This window comes from Salvelinus fontinalis, chromosome 32 (assembly GCF_029448725.1).
Source record: "Salvelinus fontinalis isolate EN_2023a chromosome 32, ASM2944872v1, whole genome shotgun sequence".
NCBI classification, from domain to species: Eukaryota; Metazoa; Chordata; class Actinopteri; order Salmoniformes; family Salmonidae; genus Salvelinus; species Salvelinus fontinalis.
This window is the reverse complement of record NC_074696.1, coordinates 35,748,743-35,771,882: the sequence shown is the minus strand read 5'-3', so window position 1 is coordinate 35,771,882 and position 23,140 is coordinate 35,748,743. Positions and strand designations below refer to the sequence as shown.

Genomic DNA, 23,140 nt, shown 5'->3' with positions numbered 1-23,140 from the left:
GGCAGGTAGTTTGCACCCGGTGATGCGTTGTGCAGACCTCACTACCCTCTGGAGAGCCTTACGGTTATGGGCGGAGCAGCTGCCGTACCAGGCGGTGATACAGCCCGACAGGATGCACTCGATTGTGCATCTGTAGAAGTTTGTGAGTGTTTTTGGTGACAAGCCGTATTTCTTCAGCCTCCTGAGGTTGAACTTAAAACTTTCCACCCTCTCCACTATTGTCTCATCAATGTAGATAGGGGGCTGCTCCCTCTGCTGTTTCCTGAAGTACACGATCATCTCCTTTGTTTTGTTGACATTGAGTGTGAGGTTATTTTCCTGACACCACACTCTGATGGCCCTCACCTCCTCCCTGTAGGCCGTCTCGTCGTTGTTGGTAATCAAGCCTACCACTGTAATGTCGTCTGCAAACTTGATGATTGAGTTGGAGGCGTGCATGGCCACGCAGTCGTGGGTGAACAGGGAGTACAGGAGAGGGCTGAGAACGCACCTTTGTGGGGACCCAGTGTTTAGGATCAGCAGGGTGGAGATGTTGTTCAATCAATCAATCAAGTTTATTTTATATAGCCCTTCGTACATCAGCTAATATCTCAAAGTGCTGTACAGAGACCCAGCCTAAAACCCCAAACAGCTAGAATGCAGGTGTAGAAGCACGGTGGCTAGGAAAAACTCCCTAGAAAGGCCAAAACCTAGGAAGAAACCTAGAGAGGAACCAGGCTATGAGGGGTGGCCAGTCCTCTTCTGGCTGTGCCGGGTGGAGATTATAACAGAACTATGCCAAGATGTTCAAAAATGTTCATAAGTGGCAAGCATGGTCAAATAATAATCATGGATAATTTTCAGTTGGCTTTTCATAGCCGATCATTAAGAGTTGAAAAACAACAGGTCTGGGACAGGTGGCGGTTCCATAACCGCAGGCAGAACAGCTGAAACCGGAACAGCAGCAAGGCCAGGCGGACTGGGGACAGCAAGGAGCCACCACGCCCGGCAGTCCCGACGTATGGTCCCAGGGCTCAGGTCCTCCGAGAGAAAGAAAGAGAGAAGGAGAAAATTAGAGAGAGCCAAGATTTTCAAAATGTTCATAAATGACAAGCATGGTCAAATAATAATCAGGAATAAATCTGTTGGCTTTTCATAGCCGATCATTAAGAGTTGAAAACAGCAGGTCTGGGACAGGTAGGGGTTCCGTAACCGCAGGCAGAACAGTTGAAACTGGAATAGCAGCAAGGCCAGGCGGACTGGGGACAGCAGGGAGTCGTCATGCCCGGTAGTCCTGACGTATGGTCCTAGGGCTCAGGTTCTCAGAGAGAGAGAAAGAAAGAGAGAACGAGAGAATTAGAGAAAGCATACTTAAATTCACACAGGACACTGGATAAGACAGGAGAAGTACTCCAGGTATAGCCAACTGACCCCAGCCCCCCGACACAAACTACTGCAGCATAAATACTGGAGGCTGAGACAGGAGTGGTCAGGAGACACTGTGGCCCCATCCGAAGATACCCCCGGACAGGGCCAAATAGGAAGGATATAACCCCACCCACTTTGCCAAAGCACAGCCCCCGCACCACTGGAGGGATATCTTCAACCACCAACTTATAATCCTGAGACAAGGCCGAGTATAGCCAACAAAGATCTCCACCACAGCACAAACCAAGGGGGGGCGCCAACCCAGACAGGAAGATCACGTCAGTAACTCAACCCACTCAAGTGACGCACCCCTCCCAGGGACAGTATGAAAGAGCACCAGTAAGCCAGTGACTCAGCCCATGTAATAGGGTTAGAGGCAGAGAATCCCAGTGGAGAGGGGGGACCTACATTCACCACCTGGGGGCGGCCCGTCAGGAAGTCCAGGACCCAGTTGCACAGAGCGAGGTCGAGACCCAGGGTCTCGAGCTTAATGACGAGTTTGGAGGGTACTATGGTGTTAAATGCTGAGCTGTAATTGATGAACATCATTCTTACATAGGTATTCCTCTTTTCTAGATGGGTTAGGGAAGTGTGCAATGTGATGGCGATTGCGTCGTCTGTGGACCTGTTGGGGCAGTAAGCAAATTGGAGTGGGTCTAGAGTGTCAGGTAGGGTGGAGGTGATATGGTCCTTGACTAGTCTCTCAAAGCACTTCATGATGACGGAAGTGAGTGCTACAGGGCGGTAGTCATTTAGCTCAGTTACCTTAGCTTTCTTGGGAACAGGAACAATGGTGGCCCTCTTGAAGCATGAACAAAATACTGCATAGTTTCCTAGGAACGCGAAGCGAGGCGGCCATCTCTGTCGGCGCCGGAAGATCAATCCCCAAGGTGGCCTGTGGATCCTCGCCAAAGCCGTGATATTTCCAATACAAGTAGACAGCTGAACCATCAGACAAGCTGCACACAGAAGCGTCCGCTTGCAGATCAATCTCAGCGGGCTTGCTGTAAAAAAACTACTGAGCATAGCCCTACTCATTATCACCCCTGATACTGCAGTAATTTTGACACTTATTTCTTAGAATTACAGGATTTTATAGGGAACCAATATTATGCCTAATTATTCCATATATTGTGGTTTGCTGTCACAATAGGATGAAAATATTTACCAAACTGATTCAAAAACACTAAACAGTGACGTCAATTGAATTGAATTTCAGGCGTGATAGTTTATACAATTGTGAACTATGAAGCATGGTTGAGAGAATGGTAGCCTAACAGCAGAGACCTAACTATTTGTGGAACAATCTTTCAAATTCTTAAATGTGACCTTTTGGTGCCTCTAGACCTAGGGCAATTCAGAAAGCTGATGGAGGACCTTAACCGATTGTTAAAAAAAAAAAAAGATGACTGTCTGTGTTTTCTTTCTTCTTTCATTTTGTGTGTGCATTTCTGTAATTCAGGGCTCATCTGTAAAAGAGACACTGTGCTCAGTATGACTCCCTGATAAATATAAAGCTTAAATCTGGCTCAAATCAACAAAGATATTTTACTTTACCCAGAGGCCAAATCTTAAGGGACTGGTACAGAAAGCATACAGATTACATCACATACATAATTATATACGAACTGACTAAATCGATTTGTCAATAAATTCAGGAACCCGCTCATCTGAAGGTGCTTGATGTCTTCTGTATCATACTATCACGTTTCAGGTAAGACCCAGATGCAGACAGTCAAAGTAACAAAAGTAATCCAGATAGGGTGCAAACAGGAGACAAAGGGCTGTGAGACATGGGTTTAATTCTGGAAACATGAAAAGTGGGATGTATACGGAGGGTACGAGGCAACAGAAGACGAACAGCAGAGGGGCTAATGACCTTGGAGATGGGGAAAGGGACGATAAACCAGGGGAAGAGTTTGCGGGATTCCACCCGGAGGAGCAGATCCCAGGTGGACAGCCATACCTTCTGCCCGAGACGATATCGGGGAGTCGTGGTCCGGTGGCGATCCACTTGTCGTCGATACCTGGAGGTGGTATTGAGAAGGGATGACCGGGCTCTCTTCCAGGTACGACGACAGCAGCGGACAAACATCTGGGCCAAAGGTATGCCGACCTCTTCCTCCTGCTCAGGGAAGAGCGGGGGCTGATACCCCAGGGAACACTCAAAGGGCAATAGACCCGTGGCAGAGCAAGGAAGGGTGTTGCGGGCGTATTCGACCCATACTAGGTACTGGCTCTATGTGGTGGGGTTGGCGGAGACCAGGCAACACAGAGTCGTCTCCAGGTCTTGGTTGGCTTGCTCCGACTGGCCGTTGGACTGGGGGTGGAACCCAGAGAACAGGCTGCCCGACGACCCAATGAGTGTGCAGAACGCCTTCCAGAACCGTGACGACAACTGAGGACCCCGGTTGGAGACCATGTCCACTGGCAGTCCATGGATCCGGAAGACGTGCTACACCGTGAGCTGGGCCGTCTCTTTGGCTGAGGGTAGCTTGGGGAGAGGAATGAAGTGGGAGGCTTTGGAAAATCGATCCACTACAGTCAGGATGGCGGTGTTGCAATCAGGCAAGGGGAGACCTGTGACAAAGTAGAGAGCAGAACCGGTGAGAGACAGGCAGAGGTTGAAGGAGACCCGCTGGAGCTTGCCGGGGAGTTTTGTTCTGTGCACAGATCGTGCATGCGGCGATGAACGCGGAGATGTCAGGAACCATGGTAGGCCACAAAAAGCGTTGTCGCACAAAGGCCAGGGTCCGCCGGGAGCCCGGGTGGCAGGCAAGACTGGAGGAGTGGGCCCACTCCAGGACTGAGAAGCGGACCGCGTCAGGAACGAACATCCAGTTATCTGGCCCCCCCGGGGTTTGGCTGGGATCGCATGCTTCCCTATACCTCAGGTGAGATATTCCAGGTTCTTGTGGTCGGTCCACACAACGAACGGATGTTCCGCCCCCTTCCAGCCAGTGCCCCCACTCCAACGCCATCTTCACCATGAGAAGCTCACGATTCCCCACGTCTTAGTTCCTCTCCGTGGCATTGGGGCGGTGGGAGAAGAAGGCGCAGGGATGTAACTTGAGGTCCAGGGCAGAACGCTGGGACAGGATAAACCTCACTCCGACACAAACTGGTGGAACGCGTCAGGAGGAACCAAGATGGGAGCTGTGGTGAAGCGGTATATGAGATCCCGGAACGCCCGGTCAGCAGCTGGGGACTACGTGAACAGAACCTTGGGAGAGGTGAGTGCAGACAGGGAGGAAGCCAGGGTGCTGTAACCCTGGATAAAGCGCCAATAAAAGTTGACGAATACCAGGAAACATTGCAGCTACACCCTGGACGTAGGCTGGGACTAATCCACCACCGCTCTCACCTTTCCGGGATCCATCTGTACACTCCCTGCAGCGATGATGTAACCCAGAATGGGGATGGTGGAATTATGGAATTTGCACTTCTCCGCTTTTACAAAAAGCTGGTTCTCCAGGAGGCTTTGGAGAACCTGTCAGATGTGGAGAACGTGTTCTTGGGCGGAACGAGAGAAGATGAGGATGTCATCAAGGTAGACGGAGACAAACCGGTTCAACATGTCGCAGAGAACATCATTAACCAGAGCCTGGAATACAGCGGGGGCATTGGTAAGACCAAATGGCATGACCAGATACTTTTAGTGACCGCTGGCCGTGTTGAATGCAGTCTTCCACCCGTCCCCTTCCCGTATCCGCACCAGGTGGTAGGCGTTCCGTAGGTCCAGCTTAGAGAACACGGTGGCCCCCTGGAACGGCTCGAAGGCCGAGGAGATGAGGGGTACCGGTTCTTCACTGATGTCGTTGAGACCCCGGTAGTCGATGCACGGGCGCAGGGTTTGACAAAGAACCCTGCGCCAGCGGGGAGATCAGTTATGATCTCATGCAACATATTTTGTGACTGGCATCAGATGATGAGTTCAAGGATATTATTTGAGAGAACAGTTCCCTTCACTTTGCCTCGTAGGCAAGCACCAAAGAGTTTTTCACAGTGGTCTATGGGAAAAATAAGGTGAAGACATCTCAGATAATTTGTACACTCGTGATTTTTTGGGCAGTTTTGTACGCAGTACACTATCTAGAACCCAAAAGGGTTCTTTGGCTGTCCCCATACGAGAACCCTTTGAAGATACCTTTTTGGTAGCATGTAGAACTCTTTTGGTTCCAAGTGAACCCTTTTGGGATCCATGTAGGACCTTTTCCACAAAGGGTCCTACATGGAATCCAAAAAGTTTCTCCTTGGAACAAAAAAGGGTTCCCTCATATGCGGAGAGTCAAAAAAACATTTTGGAACCCTTTTTTCTAAGAGTGTAGGCTATCCATCTCTCATACACTCTTACTTATGGAGTACAAGAAAATAGATGTGAGAACACAACACACTGTGATCCAAGATTATTTACAGACATGTTCATTCACATAGTCATACATTACTTTATACATAGATTGACCTGTGGCTAGAAAAAGTTTTGATTATCTGGTGGTCACAAGAAAAAGTAGAACTTCTGGGAACCACCATAGTACAGCTGAACAGCACAACTACATTGGTATACCACTGCATAATGTCTATGTAGATGAAGATTACTCTATTGTCCACTGTCACAGAGAAATACAGTGAGACCAAAAGTATTGGGACAAATTCACTTATTTGTGTATTATGATAGTCAAAAGTTTAGAATTTGGTCCCATATTCCTAGCAAGATATGACTACAACAAGCTTGTGACTCTACACACTCGTTGGATGCATTTGCTGTTTGTTTTGGTTGTGTTTCAGATTATTTTGTGCCAAATAAAAATGAATGGTAAATAACATATTGTGTCATTTTAAGAACAGATAATAAGAATAGAAGACGTTTCTGGTCGTCGAACATCTCATTCCAAACTCATGGGAATTCAAGGTGCTATTAGGAGCAACATGGAGTCACATTAAATCCATCACGTAGTCTCTTTGGGCGCGATCCAAACATGTTCAAATCAATTTCAACTTAATGTGCGGATAATAGGAGAATGAGCGATGCACAAGAGGAACACAATCATTTACACCTCTTCATTATCCAACAATGCCATTTCTGTACTGTAGCCCCTTAGGGAGAACATTTACATGAAGCCCAAGAGCCACGGAGGGAAATATGTCCAACTCCTTCACGTGGGAATCATTTCATTTAGAAGATTTTGAAGTGAGGGTGAGATAGGGCGAAAAAAACAAGTGGACTTCTATATAGTTATGAAGGAGCTCTGCAACAACGTTCAATGGAGGTCCTGGAGAAAGCATCCATTGGTAGGGTAATGGGTTACGGCATTATTCACCATCTAACTTTGTGTATGCATACATTATGCAGATAGTGTTCTCATCCTTTTAAAGGTAAACTCCACTTTTGGTATTTGTTTCATTAGTTCATTGTTTATATAGTGCCAAGATGTTTTGCAGGTTTAGAAGTTTAAGATATCCAACTTTCCAAATACAGCCGGTATGATGCATTTTGCATCATATGATTCAAAACGCATCACACCGACAGTATTTCTGTATTTTGAAATGTATATATCTTGACAACTTGATTGCTGACATGCAAAACATTTTTGGGACTATATCAACAATGGACTAATGAAACAAATAACAAAATATCATTTTTGGGTGGAATTTTCCTTTAACACAGATGTGAACAGGGGTTACAGCAGCAGGCAGGAATGACCTACTACAATAGAAGCATCTATTACACAGGTTATTGTAGAGTAACCCACATAGTGTTACAAAAAAAAGCAGTTCTCATAAGAGTTAGCATTTATTTGATGCTTAAAAATAGTCCATACACTTCTCTTGAAATAGAAAAACAATTATACAAAACCATCGTACATTAATCATTACACAACTCCATTCTTGTGGCAAGATCATCGTTCCTTATCTTCTCAAAATGGTCAAGAGGAAAGTCCTTAATAGTGTTCTGTTTATTTCAAAATGGGGTCTGCTGTGATGTCTGTTATCACTAAAACACTGCTATACTGTATCCCAATAGAGAGATCTAGTAAGAATTCTGGATCAGGTATATTCTACTATAATATGCTTTGGTGAGATGCTTTATGATAAAAGTCAATGATTAAACATTTTGAGGCTTCACAAGAGGGAAATTCACTGCAGTGCCATGAGCAGCAGTGTAACATTGCAAATCCAAAACAGCCGTTAAAGTGTAGTGCCACCTGCTGGTCAACATATGGAACAATGCATAAAACAGAGGAAATTGTACTGAGCCACGAGTTCTCCATCTCTGAGAAGACTGAGGTTATCCAACACACACGGTAAAGCATGTGGCAGATACCGGTTCTAACATTTTAAAGACAGTTTTCACCGTTTTTTAATCGAAGCAATCAAAGTACACACAGTCATTCATGGCTCGGTCAAGTAGCCGCAACTGTGAGAGCGGTTGCGAAACGACAGGTAAAGCTACAACAATCAAATCATGGTAAATATGATTATTTCATCAAATTGGTGCATACTAAACATGTTCAACTATACAATATGGCAAAGAGATGCTAAACGAAAGATGTGCTTATATATTTCATATATAGGCAGTTTACATCCCATAGCATTCAGATACACTTAAAAAAATACAATTTTATATGTACATAAGAAAAAGGCTTGCGGAGAGCTTATAAAATATAACTATTAGTCATGAAGAATATTGACTTCTGAACAAAGGAAGAGACAAGTCTTTGTTTACAATGGGTGAGTGGAGAGCGCCATAGGCCAGAGGAACGGTATTCCAGCAAAACAGCAGGCCTAAAACAGCAGGCCTCTTCCTCCAATAACTTCAAAAGGGGCAGTAGAGGTATTGGGGCTGGTAAGTAAAGGGGTTATCTGAAGGGATTTCAATTCTGAAACCAAAAATTGGGTGGTGTATTTCATCCACCCAGTTAGCCATGGTGAGAAATCAATTATAGAAGATGCACGCTCCTCTCAAAAACTGACCAAGGATCAGAGTACATAAACATTTTAATGCTAAAAATGTGTGTACACACACACTTCCAAAAGTATGTGGACACCTGCTCGTCAAACAGCTCATTCTAAAATCATGGGCATTAATATGGAGTTGGTCCCCCCCCTTTGCTACAAAGTTGGAAACACAGAATCATCTAGAATGTCACTGTATGCTGTAGCGTTAAGATTTCCCTTCACTGGAAGTAAGGGGCCTAGCCCGTCCGAGACTATTATTCCTCCTCCACCAAATTTGACAGTTGACACTATGCAGTCGGGCAGGTAGCGTCCTCCTGGCATCCGCCAAACCCAGACTGCCAAATCGTGAAGCGTGACTCATCACTCCAAAGAACGCATTTCCACTGCTCCAGAGTCCAAAGGCGGCGAGCTTTACACCACTCCAGCCAATGCTTGGCGATCCTAGGCTTGCTTGTGCGTGGCTGCACAGCCATGGAAACCCATTTCATGAAGCTACCGACGAACAGTTCTTATGCTGACATTGCTTTCAGAGGTAGTTTGGAACTTGGTAGTGAGTGCTGCAAGAGAGGATAGGCGATTTTTACGCGCTACAGCACTCCCGTTCTATGAGCTTGTGTGGCCTACCACTTCACGGCTGAGCCGTTGTTGCTCCTAGACATTTTCACTTCACAATAACAGGACTTACAGCTGCCTGGAGCAGCTCTAGCAGGGCAGAAATGATGAACTGACTTGTTAAGTTGGCATTCTATGACATTGAAACGTTGAAAGCCACTGAGCTCTTCAGTAAGGCCATTCTACTGCCAATGTTTGTCTATGGAGACCGCATGTCTGTGTGCTCAATGTTATATCCTGTCAGCAACAGGTGTGGCTGAAGTAGCCAAATCCACTCATTTGAGGTGGTGTGCACATACTTTTGTACATAGTGTATCAACATCGTTAATTTTATGAGTTTGTTGTTTCAATAAACAAAAAAAACTTTAGTGTGTCTAATGAAAAACGTACACCTGGGAAAAAGTATCTGATACACTATGGACATATCAGAACTTGAGATCCACAAGCATAATCTTAATTTCCATGGAAATCCCCCCCATGTCATCAATGCAAAATTTAGGCACAATTTTAAAATCAGGGTTGGCATCTCAAGTTTACATTTGGCCCTTACTGAATAGCGTGCAGAGATTACGTTCCATTCACCCGAGTGATAAATGTTAACCCAGACGATGTCCAAGGTATGTCCATCACATTCTCATTCAGTTTGGGAGAATACTAAAAAGTGTCACGGAACAGTGACTGTGATAGAAACAAGTGTCGGGACATGAGAAGCAGTAATTGTCAGAAGGACACAGTCACCTAATCTGACACCCTTATTCCTGTCCGTCTCTGGGGAGTGGGGCTACTAGTGATTAAAGCCACGGGGGCATTAAAACGATGGGAAGTTCATCTTTGTATCAACATCAGCGGGAGGAGTGTTGTGACTTGTGCAAGAGTAAACCTACAATCACTACCGCACTATGGAAGTGGCCCCGACGACAACTAGAGGACAAAGCTTAACGTGGTGCCATGAAAGTCAAAACACTGCCATTCACAACTTTGAAAAAATTCATTATTACACTGTGAATGATGAGCCCAATACATGCTGAGAATGACTGTTGCCAACTACATGCGTTGTCATTTCTCATGTAAGAGGATTATTTTGAAATAGGAAATGGGCATGCTTAAGTACCAATCCCATTGCCCGTGGTGGGTGGTTGGATGGATGGAAGACTGAGGCAGAGGGAGACTTTTGAGACCTGAAGGAGTTGAACAAAACAGTGTTCTCTCCACAGACCTGTCCTCTGGTTCTATGGATGGACGTGTCTAATAAACTTTGGATTTGCATCTTGGTCACCTTAGGACATGCTGTTGGAACCATGAAAAATCTATTTCCCCACACACACACACACCATTGACATGTGTCAGACATCATAGATATCTGAGACAGAGTGCCCGAGACCCCGTTTTTCCCAGCGAGCATAGACATTCTTCAGCTAGGCAAGCTTACTGAGTCACAGGCTGAGCAGGTCCCGTTCCTGCTCCTCAATCAATATATTCAGCTCCTCGTGTCGCTATTTGTAAAAAATATAAACACAAATAGAGGAAAATAAAACGGCAGAAAAAGTAAATATAGTACAAAAACAAAACATAGCAGGAAAATAATTAACAAAAGAGCTATGAAAACACCAACAGGCTGGCCTGTTGCGCGAGTCCACGTGTCCATTTCTCCTTCAGTCAGTGACATCAGTCTGACATTATGAGATGACCTCGGTGTGGGAGGGCGCCGAGTCCACCAGCGTCACCAGCTCCTCCGTCTTGATGATTATGTCTCCCTCCTGGAGCATCAACTCTTCCTGCACCTCGTCCTCATCACCCCCAACCACCTCCTCCTGCTCCGAGGTGCCGTTGGTATGGCTGTGTGACATTGCCTCTAGCTTCATGCGGTACTGCTCTGCTTCCTGCTCCTTGCACATCAGCTGCTGCCGGTACTCCTGGGCCTTCCGGTTGGCCTCCTGCAGCTGCCTCTGTAACTGCTCCTGGATAGAGGGATGGATAAATAGAATTAAGGAGACCGAAATGTCAGACTGCAGGTCACACACACTTGCACCCCACTTGTGCCAACGCCACAGTATCAAAATAATCTAAGGGTTTCATATAATCTATGCAAAAACATTTTCACAGCAGATTCTAGAATCTCTAGAGCAAAATTAAATAAAACTGGTTAAATCAGTTAAAATGGCAGAAGCATATCAGTTCAATGTATTGCACAAGAGGGGGAAAAAATGATCTAAGTAAGATGTGGTCCGCCCCTGACCGTGTCTCCAGACTCCATGTGGTTGGCCGAGGCCTCCAGTTTCCTCTTGCGGGAGAGCGGGGGCTGGGGTTCCTCATCAACCACCTCCTCTATCACCTGATTGGCTGGCATCGCCAACACTGCAAATCAACAGACAACAGTTCAGAGCCTGGAGGATCATAAATCTCAAAAGTGACTATAGGTCATTAAAAATAGTGCATTCAGAAAGTATTCGGACCCCTAGACCTTTTCCACATTGTTACATTACAGCCTTATTCTAAAATGTATGCAATCATTTCCCCCCTCAATCTACACACAATACCCCATAATGACAAAGCAAAAATAGGTTTTTACAAATGCATAAAAAAAAAAATGAAATATAATTTTATATATTCAGACACTTTACTCAGTACTTTGTTGAAGCACCTTTGGCAGCGATTACAGCCTGCAGTCTTCTTGGGTATGACGCTACAAGCTTGGCACACCTGAATTTGGGGTCTCTCTCCCATTCTTCTGTGCAGATCCTCTCAAGCTCTGTCAGGTTGGATTGGGAGCGTTGCTGCACAGCTATTTTCAGGTCTCTCCAGAGATGTTCAAATCGGGTTCAAGTCCGAGCTCTGGCTGGGCAACTCAAGGACATTCAGAGACTTGTCCCGAAGCCACTCTTGCGTTGTCTTGGCTGTGTGCTTAGGGTCGTTATCCTGTTAGAAGGGGAACAGTCTCCCCAGTCTGAGGTCCTGAGCGCTCTGGAGCAGGTTCTCTCCGTACTTTGCTCCATTCATCTTTCCCCTCGATCCTGACTAGTCTCCCAGTCCCTGCTGCTGAAAAACACCCCCACAGCATGATGCTGCCACCACCATGCTTCACCATTCAGGCCAAATAGTTCAATCTTGGTTTCAACAGACCAGATAATCTTTTTTTTTTTTTTTTTTTTTTTTAACATGGTCTGAGAGTCCTTTAGGTGCCTTTTGGCAAACTCCAAGTGGGCTGTCATGTGCCTTTTACTGAAGAGTGGCTTCCGTCTGACCACTCTAACATGGAGACCAAGGCCCGTCCCCCGATTGCTCAGTTTGGCCAGGCGGCCAGCTCTAGGAAGAGTCTTGGCGGTTCCAAACTTCTTCTATTTAAGAATGATGGAGGCCATTGTGTTCTGTTTTGGTACCCTTCCCCAGATCTGTGCCGCGACACAATCCTGTCTCGGGGCTCTACAGACAATTCCTTCAACCTCATGGCTTGGTTTTTGCTCTGACATGCACTGTCAACTGTGGGACCTTATATAGACAGGTGTGTGCCTTCCCAAATTATGTTCAATCAATTGAATTTAGCACAGGTGGACTCTGATCAAGTTGTAGAAACATCTCAACGATGATCAATGGAAACAAGATGCACCTGAGTGCAATTTCGAGTCTCATAGCAAAGGGTCTGCATACTTATGTAAATAAGGTACGGTTTTTATTAATTTATTTTTGTCATTATGGGGTATTGTGTGTAGATTGAATAAATAAAACATTTTCCTCATCAATTTTAGAATCAGGCTGTAACGTAACAAAATGTAGAACAGGGAAGGGGTCTTCCAATACTTTCCAATTGCACTGTACATTAATGATGAAGTAGAACACAAAGTTCTACCAAGCAACTTGCACAAAACAATCTGCCAGAAAGCTAAAAACTGCTGTCTACAAATACAAGATCCACATTGTCACAACAATAAGGTTTCTTGTAGGTTAAGTGGACATTTCACCATAACTTACTGACTACTTTAATGTTGCGCTCATAACCAAGTGAGAAGGGGGTAATTACCAGTTGAGAAATCATAAATACCAGTTGAACTCATTGAGAAACACAGATTGGCTAATGGCCAACAAGCTGTGTCAACCATATTAATAGACTGCTATTTATAAATAATGTTTTGTTGTATTTAACAGCCGAAAATGCTGTTATCGAGGTAATTTCCTTAGTAGGTGACCTCAGAGGTCAGCATATGGGAGAAGTCGGAGCTCAGGGATGAGTTTCCCACTAGTAATAGTAGTACAAGTTGGAGGTGCGATGGCGGATTTTCCCAAGTCATATGTGGTAAATACCACCTTCCCACTTGGTTATGAACGCAGCATTAGAACACCAAGTGCAGGTTTCCTAGACCCAGAGAAAGCCTACCCTTAGACTAAAAAGAGCTTTCAATTGAGATTCTCCACTGAGTGTGCTTTTAGTCCAGGAGTAGGATCTGGGAAACTGTTCCCAAATGGATAGGGGCTATGGGAAGTGGCTACAGGCTGAAATGGAACAGGGTCACTGTTAAGTGACCAAAAGGGAGACGTTCTCTTACTCTGTTGTCCGTGCTGCATGGTGACAAAGAATGGCTGACCAAGCCCTCCAGTCTGCAGGTTGCCGTGTTGGTCGGTCACTATGGTGATAACCCTTTGACCTTGCTCGTTCACCATGTGCTGGATGCTGCCGGGGTCCAAAGAATTGGCTGCTATGGCTTCCTCAGATTCACCTGCTGTCAGACAAGGGGTCAAAGAGGGAGAGAGGAGGGAAAAGTTCAAGTTAACTGTCGACTGCAGCTCTTGTATTAGGAAATAGTTCATAAGCACATATACACTGTAGTTTGTGGCAGTTAACTAAATATTCTCATTTAAATAAGCATTACATACAGTAACATGCTAAAGCTCAAAGGAATTCAAGCTGTGCGGAAGTATTTACATCTGAACGCTGAGAATTAATGTTTATTTTCTGCATGACCTTTTACTCCCACATATCGCATATTGTGGTGGTAGCTACCCGTTCGTGTGGGTCCATACAGCATCAGCAGACTTTATCAGCTTATAAGATCAGAGTGATAAAGGCCAGGCACTAGATTAGAGAAAACAAAGGAGTTTGGGGCATATTGCGCTGAGGCAGGGGGACCCTTGAACTCTTATGCAGTTATTAACTGGAGACACCAGTTTCCATAACATAAAAGCAGTAAGATGGACACATTTCAGCCACAAACCCTTTTGAAATGACTGGTCTTCTGGCAATAGTATGAACCCTAGCCCAGTCTGTGTGTATAAACCCAGTAGCTACCAGAGTTTGCCTTGGCAGCGTTGTTGAGGAGGTCGGCCAGGTTGACCACGCCCCCCTGGAGCCTACCAGAGTTGGCCTTGGCAGCGTTGTTGAGGAGGTCCGCCAGGTTGACCACGCCCCCCTGGAGCCCTGGGATGCCCTGGATGATAAACTGAGGCTGGGCCGAGCTCCCCGTCATGCCAGCCTCTGCGTTCATGTTCACCTGGTTCTGCATTCCTTCCTATAGACAAACACATTGTCAACACTATCAGAGCATATATACAACACCGCCACAGACAGGGGAGACCGTCAGGATAGAAATCATGAGAGTTCCTACAAACAAAGGAGAGGCAGTTGTGCATTGAAATAAGAAGTAATGCAAAAACATCTGTATCTGAATAATTATGTAAATGCATTGTAATCCTAAAGGAGCATACTGTCAAAGAAGTTCAAAATAATGTATTTTTGGGAGAAAATCCTTTAGGCACTTTTTTTTGAGTCCATAATAATATTGCATGGAGACCTTTCAATTAGACTCCACATGCAACTTAAGGTCTCACCTGTAGTAGGAGCATAAGGTCTGCATTCTGGATGTCTCCTGCGATGTCGAATGGAGTCTTATCGAATTTACTGAGAGCGTGAACATCTGCGCCATGTTTGACGAGCGTCTCTGCTACCCTTTGGTGGCCGTTCTGGGCGGCCCAGTGGAGAGCAGTCATCTTCAGCATGTCTTTGGCATTAATATCTGCTCCACTCTGTAGAGTGACCCAGGAGAAATAAGGAGAGGGTAAGGCACCTGGCAGATTTGGATGTTTTTCTGCTTTCTTCACACATGTATCCACGTTTTCTAGTGCACTTAGATGTAAGACATTTTGGTCAGAGAAAGACTAGGTCTGCATCTGAAATTGGCATCTGGTCAAAAGCAGTGCACTATATTAGTAATAGGGTGCCAGGTCAGACCCAACCTAGATATCAGGCCTAAACACAGAATAAACAGCTAAAACCTTAGAGACGTGTGTACCCTGACTAATAGATCCACGATGACGTTGTGGCCCTCTGAAGCGGCCATATGCAGAGGGGTCCTGTCGACTTTGGTTCGGGCGTCCCTGCTGACACCTGCTCTGAGCAGCACCTCGGCGGTGGAATAGTGTCCGTGTTGGGCGGCCAGGTGCAACGGAGATGTGCCCAGCTGCTCAGAGTGCCAAAGAGTAAGAGGGACAGAGTCAAAACACCATACAGGTGAATTGGACTGGCACGTTTTTTACTTATGAACTTGCATATCTTGTTTTGCATTTAGATCACACAAACCAGCTAAAACCCTGGGGTGGGTAAAAGTAGTTAAACTGAAGCAGGTAATAAAAACTGCCCGGGTAGAGAAGTTAAGAGAGGAATCATTACCCAGTCTGTGGTGAAGGGAGCCCCATTGGCCATGAGTGTCCTGACTTCATCGTCCTGGCCTTTCCGTGCAGCCTCAAGTAGCCGCTTCCCCAAATCCACCAGCGACATCTGAGACAACACAATTACAAAGGTTGCAGTATTTGTCCCCATGTGATTGTACACGTATGCAACTGTTGCAGTATATTTTCCCTGATCTGGATTTTAACCTTTATTTTATGCTTTTTCATCAAACTGTACCCTTTTCTTTTTATGTCAGAAGGTCCAGCACCATCCTCAGACAACTGATTTCAATTTTGGTCCAATTTTCATTTCTGGAAAAGGCTTAAAATAAAGTTTAAATCCAGGTCATGTGACATGATTAACCAAAACACAGGGCCCTACTTGATAAAGTATGTACTTTTATGCCTGCTTTTGAAACTCAATAATGGGTTAGGGTTCTCTAGCTTAATCAAATGAGAGGACTCTGCCCTAGCAGATATTTACAAATGAACATAGCTAGATGTGTTTCAAATCATACATCAGATCTTACATACATAAAGTTAAGTTATTAGTTATGTTAGATACATTTTGTTTAACAACAGCAGTCATCATGGAAGTATTCTAGTAGTAATGGAACTTACAATTTTGACTCCTCACATACTGCTGTTACTGTTTATCCTGCTGCCTAGTCACTTTACCCCTACCTATAGGCAGACACACACAAAAGTATGTGGACACCCCTTCAAATTAGTGGATACTGCTATTTCAGCCACACCCGTTGCTCACAGGTAGGGCTGGAGGATAAATACAGTGTAACGATAGAAAAACGTCTATAATTTATTTCATTGTGTCGCAAATCAATCTTTACGGCAATATTTTTTATCAATTGGATGCCGCTTTGCGTGGAAATTTGCAACACAAACAAACATGGAGAGTGAACGTGACACATAGCACAGAGACCGTGCCTAAGAGGGGCTACTTCGATCGCATGGATATGGTTTGGATATGAAAAGTCTGACACGGACCAGAAAACCGTCTTCTGCAAAATATGCCGCAGGCCGGTCCCGACAACAGGCACAAACACCACTAACTTGTTTTACCACCTATGCAAGAATCATGTGAAAGTACAGAGAGTCTACGGATGAGACCCCCAAAAAGTAGTGGAGTGTTCAAAACAAACCCCCGACTCAGACGTTGCAAGAGGCTTTTGCTCGCGGCACACCATATGGCAAAGAATCACGAAGATGGAAGGACAAAACAGCTTCCGTTACAACTTACATCTGCAAAGACATGGTCCCAATTTACACGGTTGAGAAACGGGGGGTTGAGTTGGTACCAACACTCGACCCAAACTGATATGTGACTTGTTTTAATGCCAAAATAACATGCAAAACAGGCAAACCCAAAAAAAGAAATGTATGTTAGGCCTATATTTATTGTTTGCAACTATAGTTGAAGTGTTTTCTATTTACCTTTTTAGATTTGATGCATACATTTTATATTTTGTTACCTGCTTAATAAAAAATGTGTACAAAGGTTCTAAATAAAAGGAGAAATAATCAAATATGAGTAAGTACCTTTTTGTTGAGTATAATTCAAAATGTAATAAGAAATAGGCCTTTACATGTAATTTTATATAAACAATTAATTTAATTTACAGAAAATGTGCTATAATCGTGATATGTATCGTAATTGGGATATGAAATGACCTATATGGGGATATGAGATTTTGGCCATATCGCCCAGCCCTACTGACAGGTGTATAAATTCAAGCACACCGCCATGCAATTTCCATAGACAACATTGGCAGTAGAATGGCCTTACTGAAGAGCTCAGTGACTTTCAATGTGGCACCGTCATAGGATGCCACCTTTCCAACAAGTCAGCGTGTCAAATTCCTGCCCTGCTAGAGCTACCCTGGTCAACTGTAAGTGCTGTTATTGTGAAGTGGAAACGTCTAGGAGCAACAACAGCTCAGCTGCAAAGTGGTAGGCCACACAAGCTTACAGAGTGTTGTAGTGCGTAGAAATAGTCTGTCCTCAGTTACAACACTCAAAACCAAGTTCGAAACTATCTCTGGAAGCAACATCAGCACAAGAACTGTTCGTCTGGAGCTTCATGAAATGGGGTTCCGTGGCCGAGCACAAGCCTAAGATCACCATGCACAATGCCAAACATCGGCTGGAGTGGTGTAAAGCTCGCCGCCATTGGACTCTGAACGTGTTCTCTGGATTGATTAATCACGCTTCACCATATGGCAGTCCGAAGTACAAATTTGGGTTTGGCGGATGCCAGGTGAACGCTACCTGCCCCAATGTTTGTTTGTGTTGCAAAACTGTAAAGTTTGGTGGAGGAGGAATAATGATCTGGGCTGTTTTTCATGGTTCGGGCTAGGCCCCTCTTAACGCTATAGCATACAATGGCATTCTAGACGATTCTGTGCATCCAACTTTGTGGTAACAGTTTGGGGAAAGCCCCTTCCTGTTTCAGCATGACAATGCCCCAGTGCACAAATGGAGGTCCATACAGAAATGGTTTGTCGAGATCGGTGTGGAAGAACTTGACTGGCCTGCACAGAGCCCTGACCTCAACCCCATCGGACACCCTTGGGATGAATTGGAACAATGCGAGCCAGGCCTAATCACCCAACATCAGTGTCTGACCTCACAAATGCTTGTGGCTGAATGGAAGCAAGTTCCTGCAGCAATGTTCCAACATCTAGTGGAAATCCTTCCCAGAAGAGTGGAGGCTGGTATAGCAGCAAAGGGTGTACAAAGTCCATATTAATGCCCATGATTTTGGAATGAGATGTTCGACGAGCGGGTGTCCATATACTTTTGGTCATGTGGCGTTAATTTATCAACTGGGCGGTGTGAGCCCTGAATGGATTACAGGCAACAGTCGCACTGAGCTAAAGGGTAGAGCTGCCGCTTTCAAGGTGCGGGACTCTAACCCGGAAGCTTATAAGGAATCCTGCTATGCCTTCCGACGAACCATCAAACAGGCAAAGCGTCAATACAGGGCTAAGATTGAATCGTATTACACCGGCTCCGACACTCGACTTATGTGGCGGGGCTTGCAAACTATTACAGACTACAAAGGGAAGCACAGCCGCGAGTTGCCCAGTGACACGAGCCTACCAGGCAAGCTAAATCACTCCTATGCTTGCTTCGAGGCAAGCAACACTGAGGCATGCATGAGAGCATCAGCTGTTCTGGACGACTATGTGATCACGCTCTCCATGGCCGACGTGAGTAAGACCTTTAAACAGGTCAACATTCACAAGGCTGCGGGGCCAGACGGATTACCAGGACGTGTGCTCCGGTCATGTGCTGACCAACTGGAAGGTGCCTTGACTGACAATTTCAACATGTCCCTGATTGAGTCTGTATTACCAACATGTTTCAAGCAGACCACCAGTCCCTGTGCCCAAGAACACGAAGACAACCTGCCTAAATGACTACAGACCCGTAGCACTCACGTCCATAGCCATGAAGATCTTTGAAAGGCTGGTAATGGCTCACAACACCATTATCCCAGAAACCCTAGACCCACTCCAATTTACATACCGCCCAAACAGATCCACAGATGATGCAATCTCTATTGCACTTCACAATGCCCTTTCCCACCTGGACAAAAGGAACACCTACGTGAGAATGCTATTCATTGACTATAGCTCAGCGTTCAACACCATAGTACCCTCAAAGCTCATCACTAAGCTAAGGATCCTGTGACTAAACACCTCCCTCTGCAACTGGATCCTGGACTTCCTGACGAGCCGCCCCCAGGTGGTGAGGGTAGGTAGCAACACATCTGCCACGCCGATCCTCAACACTGGAGCCCCTCAGGGGTGCATGCTCAGTCCCCTCCTGTACTCCCTGTTCACCCACAACTGCATGGTCAGGCACGACTCCAACACCATCATTAAGTTTCAGACGACACAACAGCCTGATCACCGACAATGATGAAACAGCCTATAGGGAGAAGGTCAGAGACCTGGCCGGGTGGTGCCAGAATAACAACCTATCCCTCAACGTAACTAAGACTAAGGAGATGATTGTGGACTACAGGAAAAGGAGGACCGAGCACGGCCCCATTCTCATCGACGGGGCTGTAGTGGAGCAGGTTGAGAGCTTCAAGTTCCTTGGTGTCAACATTACCAACAAACTAGAATGGTACAAACACACCAAGACAGTTGTGAAGAGGGCACGACATAGCCAATTCCACCTTAGGAAACTAAAAAGATTTGACATGGGTCCTCATATCCTCAAAAGGTTCTACAGCTGCAACATCGAGAGCATCTTGACTGGTTGCATCATTGCCTGGTACAGCAATTGCTCGGCCTCCGACCGCAAGGCACTACAGAGGGTAGTGCATACGGCCTAGTACATCACTGGGGATAAGCTGCCTGCCATCCATGACCTCTACACCAGGCGGTGTCAGAGGAATGCCCTAAAAATTGTCAAAGACCCCAGTCATAGACTTCTGTTTACTACCACATGGCAAGCGGTACCGGAGTGCCAAGTCTGGGGCAAAAAGGCTTCTCAACAGTTTTTACCCCCAAGCCATAAGACTCCTGAAATGCTAATCAAATGGCTACCCGGAGTATTTGCATTGTGTTCCCCCCCAACCCCTCTTTTACGCTGCTGCTACTCTCTGTTTATCATATATGCATAGTCACTTTAACTATACATTCATGTACATACTACCTCAATTGGCCCGACCAACCAGTGCCGCCGCACATTGGCTAACCGTGCTATCTGCATTGTGTCCTGCCACCCACCACCCCCTCTTTTACGCTACTGCTACTCTCCGTTTATCTTATATGCATAGTCACTTTAACCATATCTACATACTACCTCAAATCAGCCCGACTAACCGGTGCCTGTATATAGCCTCCCTACTGTTTTTGTCACTCTTTTTTACTGTTGTTTTTATTTCTTTACTTACCTATTGTTCACCTAATACCTTTTTTGCACTGTTGGTTAGAGCCTGTAAGTAAGCATTTCACTGTAAGCTCTACACCTGTTGTATTCGGCACAAGTGACAAATAAACTTTGATTTGAATGCTGATTGTCTGAAAGCTGTGGTATGACCATTTATTTTTACTGTTCCAATTAAGTTTGTAAACAGTTTATAATAGCAATAAGGCACCTTGGGGGTTTGTGGTAAATTGTCAATATACCACGGCTAAGGGCTGTATCCAGGCACTCAGCGTTGCCTGGCTCATGTATAAGAAAAGCCATATACCACACCCCCTTGTGCATTATTGCTTAAATCTACCTCAATTACCTCGTACCCCTGACCATGTGCATTTCTCTCTCTGCATTGTTGGGAAGGCCCCATAAGCATTTCACTGTTAGCTTACACCTGTTGTTTACGAAGCATGTGACAAATACAAAATTTGATTTGATTTACAATTTAGCGTTTAATGTAAGAAATCAATAGTGAAAGACGCCCTTTCGTTCTGTGGAGTGCTTGTGTGAAACGACTCCGGAGACAAAACGGGTTTGTTTATATTACTGCTGCAGACACGTGCAATACATGCGAATAAGTCTAGCCATTCCCGATACATGCTTATCAGACGTTCCATTTGAGCATAACACAATGAATGTTGTAAAGTACTGAAGTCAGTTATGCTACATATAACATACATCACTCAAAACCCTTTATCAGTCATTGCTGACATAAATGAAGGTAGTTATCCGTAACGTCCAACGGGTAATAGGCTAACTCTACATTTGAAAAACGTTATGATCTGTGGCATGCATGGACCAACAATGACCCAGCACAAAGTAATATGTTCGTAAAATATGAATAGCAGATGTGCACTTTTTTTGTTGTCGTTACATAGTAGTTTGCTGATTGGTTATCGGTGACAAATTATTGTTACAATCATGAGAGCCCACTGACATGAGGCTCTCTTCATTGCAAAAGCGTGATGATGATGCCATCATTGATGGAGAAGACGAGTAGCCATCTTATGCGCCTCGGTGGTGAAAACGAACAAGAGGCAGCCATGTGTCACATTATGCGTTAAATCTTTCACCCACATTATTTAACAACCACCAACAAAGACATTTAAATACATGACAGGAAACACTGATATTAAGTTGTTGTTTTTCCGGGGGAAGTCAGTAGAGAAATTCCTATTTTACACGAAGAGAAAAAACTACTTCCACATCCGGTTAACGGCATTCTTTCTCGTATGCCTCAAATGGTTTCGCGCAATCTCAAATTTGAACGCTCGATTTATTTATAATTGCTTGTTTGTCAAAGACGTGAGACGCAATCACCTTTATGTACGAGTATTTCTACCATCTATGAGCCTGATGGCGACAGGTTTGTTATCTAACCAACCATGTTGCTAGCTAGCTAAAGTTAGCAAGTAATAATTACATCTACATTAGCTACAGTAACGTTAGTTACCAACGTTAATGACACTTTAAAAAGTATGAACATGCACTTTTAAGAAATGGGAAAGTTCTACAAACTTTGTGCGCGTGATGGATGGATTTTCTCACAATGTGCCAACTTCGAAACTACCACGTTACTGAGGTACTCGGTCTCGTTGCCAGCCAGACTTAAGATGTGCTCCACATAGTTAGCTAATGCCTGGCTAACTTTAATAACAGCAAACGTTAGCTAGCTAGCTGCAGGCGGAATCCCGAATGGAAGCAAGTTAACGTTGTGTAGTTCTTACCTTGATAAGGCTTCAAATGAATGCTCTTAGGCTGCGGACATAAGTTCCTATACCAAATTATTTTCTCCTCACCTTAGTGAATGAAAATAAATATTATTTTTGTATTTGAACGGATACAAAGATGGCGGCTACTCGACACCGGAGGTGGAAACCAAGCCTTTTGAACCCTCTTGTGGGCGGGCGCATGACTTGGAAAAAGTAGCAAGCCCAGATGTGAGATCAGCCTTTCCTCCTTCAATGCCCACATGAAGCTGGTTGAGAGAATGCCAAGCGTGTGCAAAGCTGTCATCAAGTTAAAGGGTGGCTACTTTGAAGAATCTCAAATAACAAATACATGTTGATTTGTTTAACACTTTTTTGGTTACTACATGATTTCATGTGTTATTTCATAGTTTTGATGTCTTTACTATTATTCTACAAAGTAGAAAATAGTACAAATAAAGAAAAACCCTTGAATGAGTAGATTTATCCAAACCTTTGACTGGTACTGTATATATTCAGTGGCGATTTTATCATGTAAATATTGGTGGGGCAAAAAATATATATATATTGGGGATGCAACAGCAGTCCCAACACCTTACCGCTTCTATCCCTGGCTATCAGTGGAGCCTTATTTGCAGCAAAACAATTAATTCAGCCTCATTTACTGCCTTTAAAAAAACATAGCTGATATGGCAGACTTGTTAAAACCAATGTGGTTTCTACTGACAATTGAGATGTACTAACTATGGAATAAGGGGACGACAAGCGGATAAGAGGCAATCCATAATTTTGATTAAGACATTAATGAGCGAGCTAGGACGGATGTAGTCAATATAACTATTTGT

At 44.7% G+C, this 23,140-nt stretch overlaps 1 protein-coding gene across 5 annotated transcripts; it reads right to left on the bottom strand.

The window, feature by feature from the left end:
- Positions 1-7,179: 7,179 nt before the first annotated feature.
- LOC129831185 (GA-binding protein subunit beta-2-like) lies at positions 7,180-22,557 on the bottom strand. 5 transcript variants are annotated; one of them, XM_055894292.1, is made up of 8 exons: positions 22,105-22,557; positions 15,632-15,739; positions 15,255-15,422; positions 14,794-14,988; positions 14,255-14,474; positions 13,515-13,688; positions 11,213-11,331; positions 7,180-10,934 (listed from the first exon to the last, which is right to left on the bottom strand). In XM_055894292.1, the coding sequence occupies exons 2-8, from the start codon at positions 15,737-15,739 to the stop codon at positions 10,653-10,655; spliced, it is 1,266 nt and encodes a 421-aa protein (XP_055750267.1). In that variant the 5' UTR covers positions 22,105-22,557; the 3' UTR covers positions 7,180-10,652. The 5 variants fall into 5 exon arrangements, with proteins under 5 accessions (XP_055750267.1, XP_055750268.1, XP_055750266.1 ...); XM_055894293.1 differs by having other exon boundaries at positions 13,515-13,685; positions 22,314-22,557; XM_055894291.1 differs by having other exon boundaries at positions 22,314-22,556.
- Positions 22,558-23,140: the final 583 nt, after the last annotated feature.

Coding starts and splice junctions, on each gene's coding strand:
- LOC129831185 (XM_055894292.1), bottom strand. CDS start 15,739: ATGTCGCTGGTGGATTTGGGGAAGCGGCTACTTGAGGCTGCACGGAAA. Junction 14,989..15,254: donor TCGTGGATCTATTAGTCAGG/GTACACACGTCT, acceptor GTCACTCTACAG/AGTGGAGCAGATATTAATGC. Junction 13,689..14,254: donor CGCTGCCAAGGCAAACTCTG/GTAGCTACTGGG, acceptor CTTGTCTGACAG/CAGGTGAATCTGAGGAAGCC.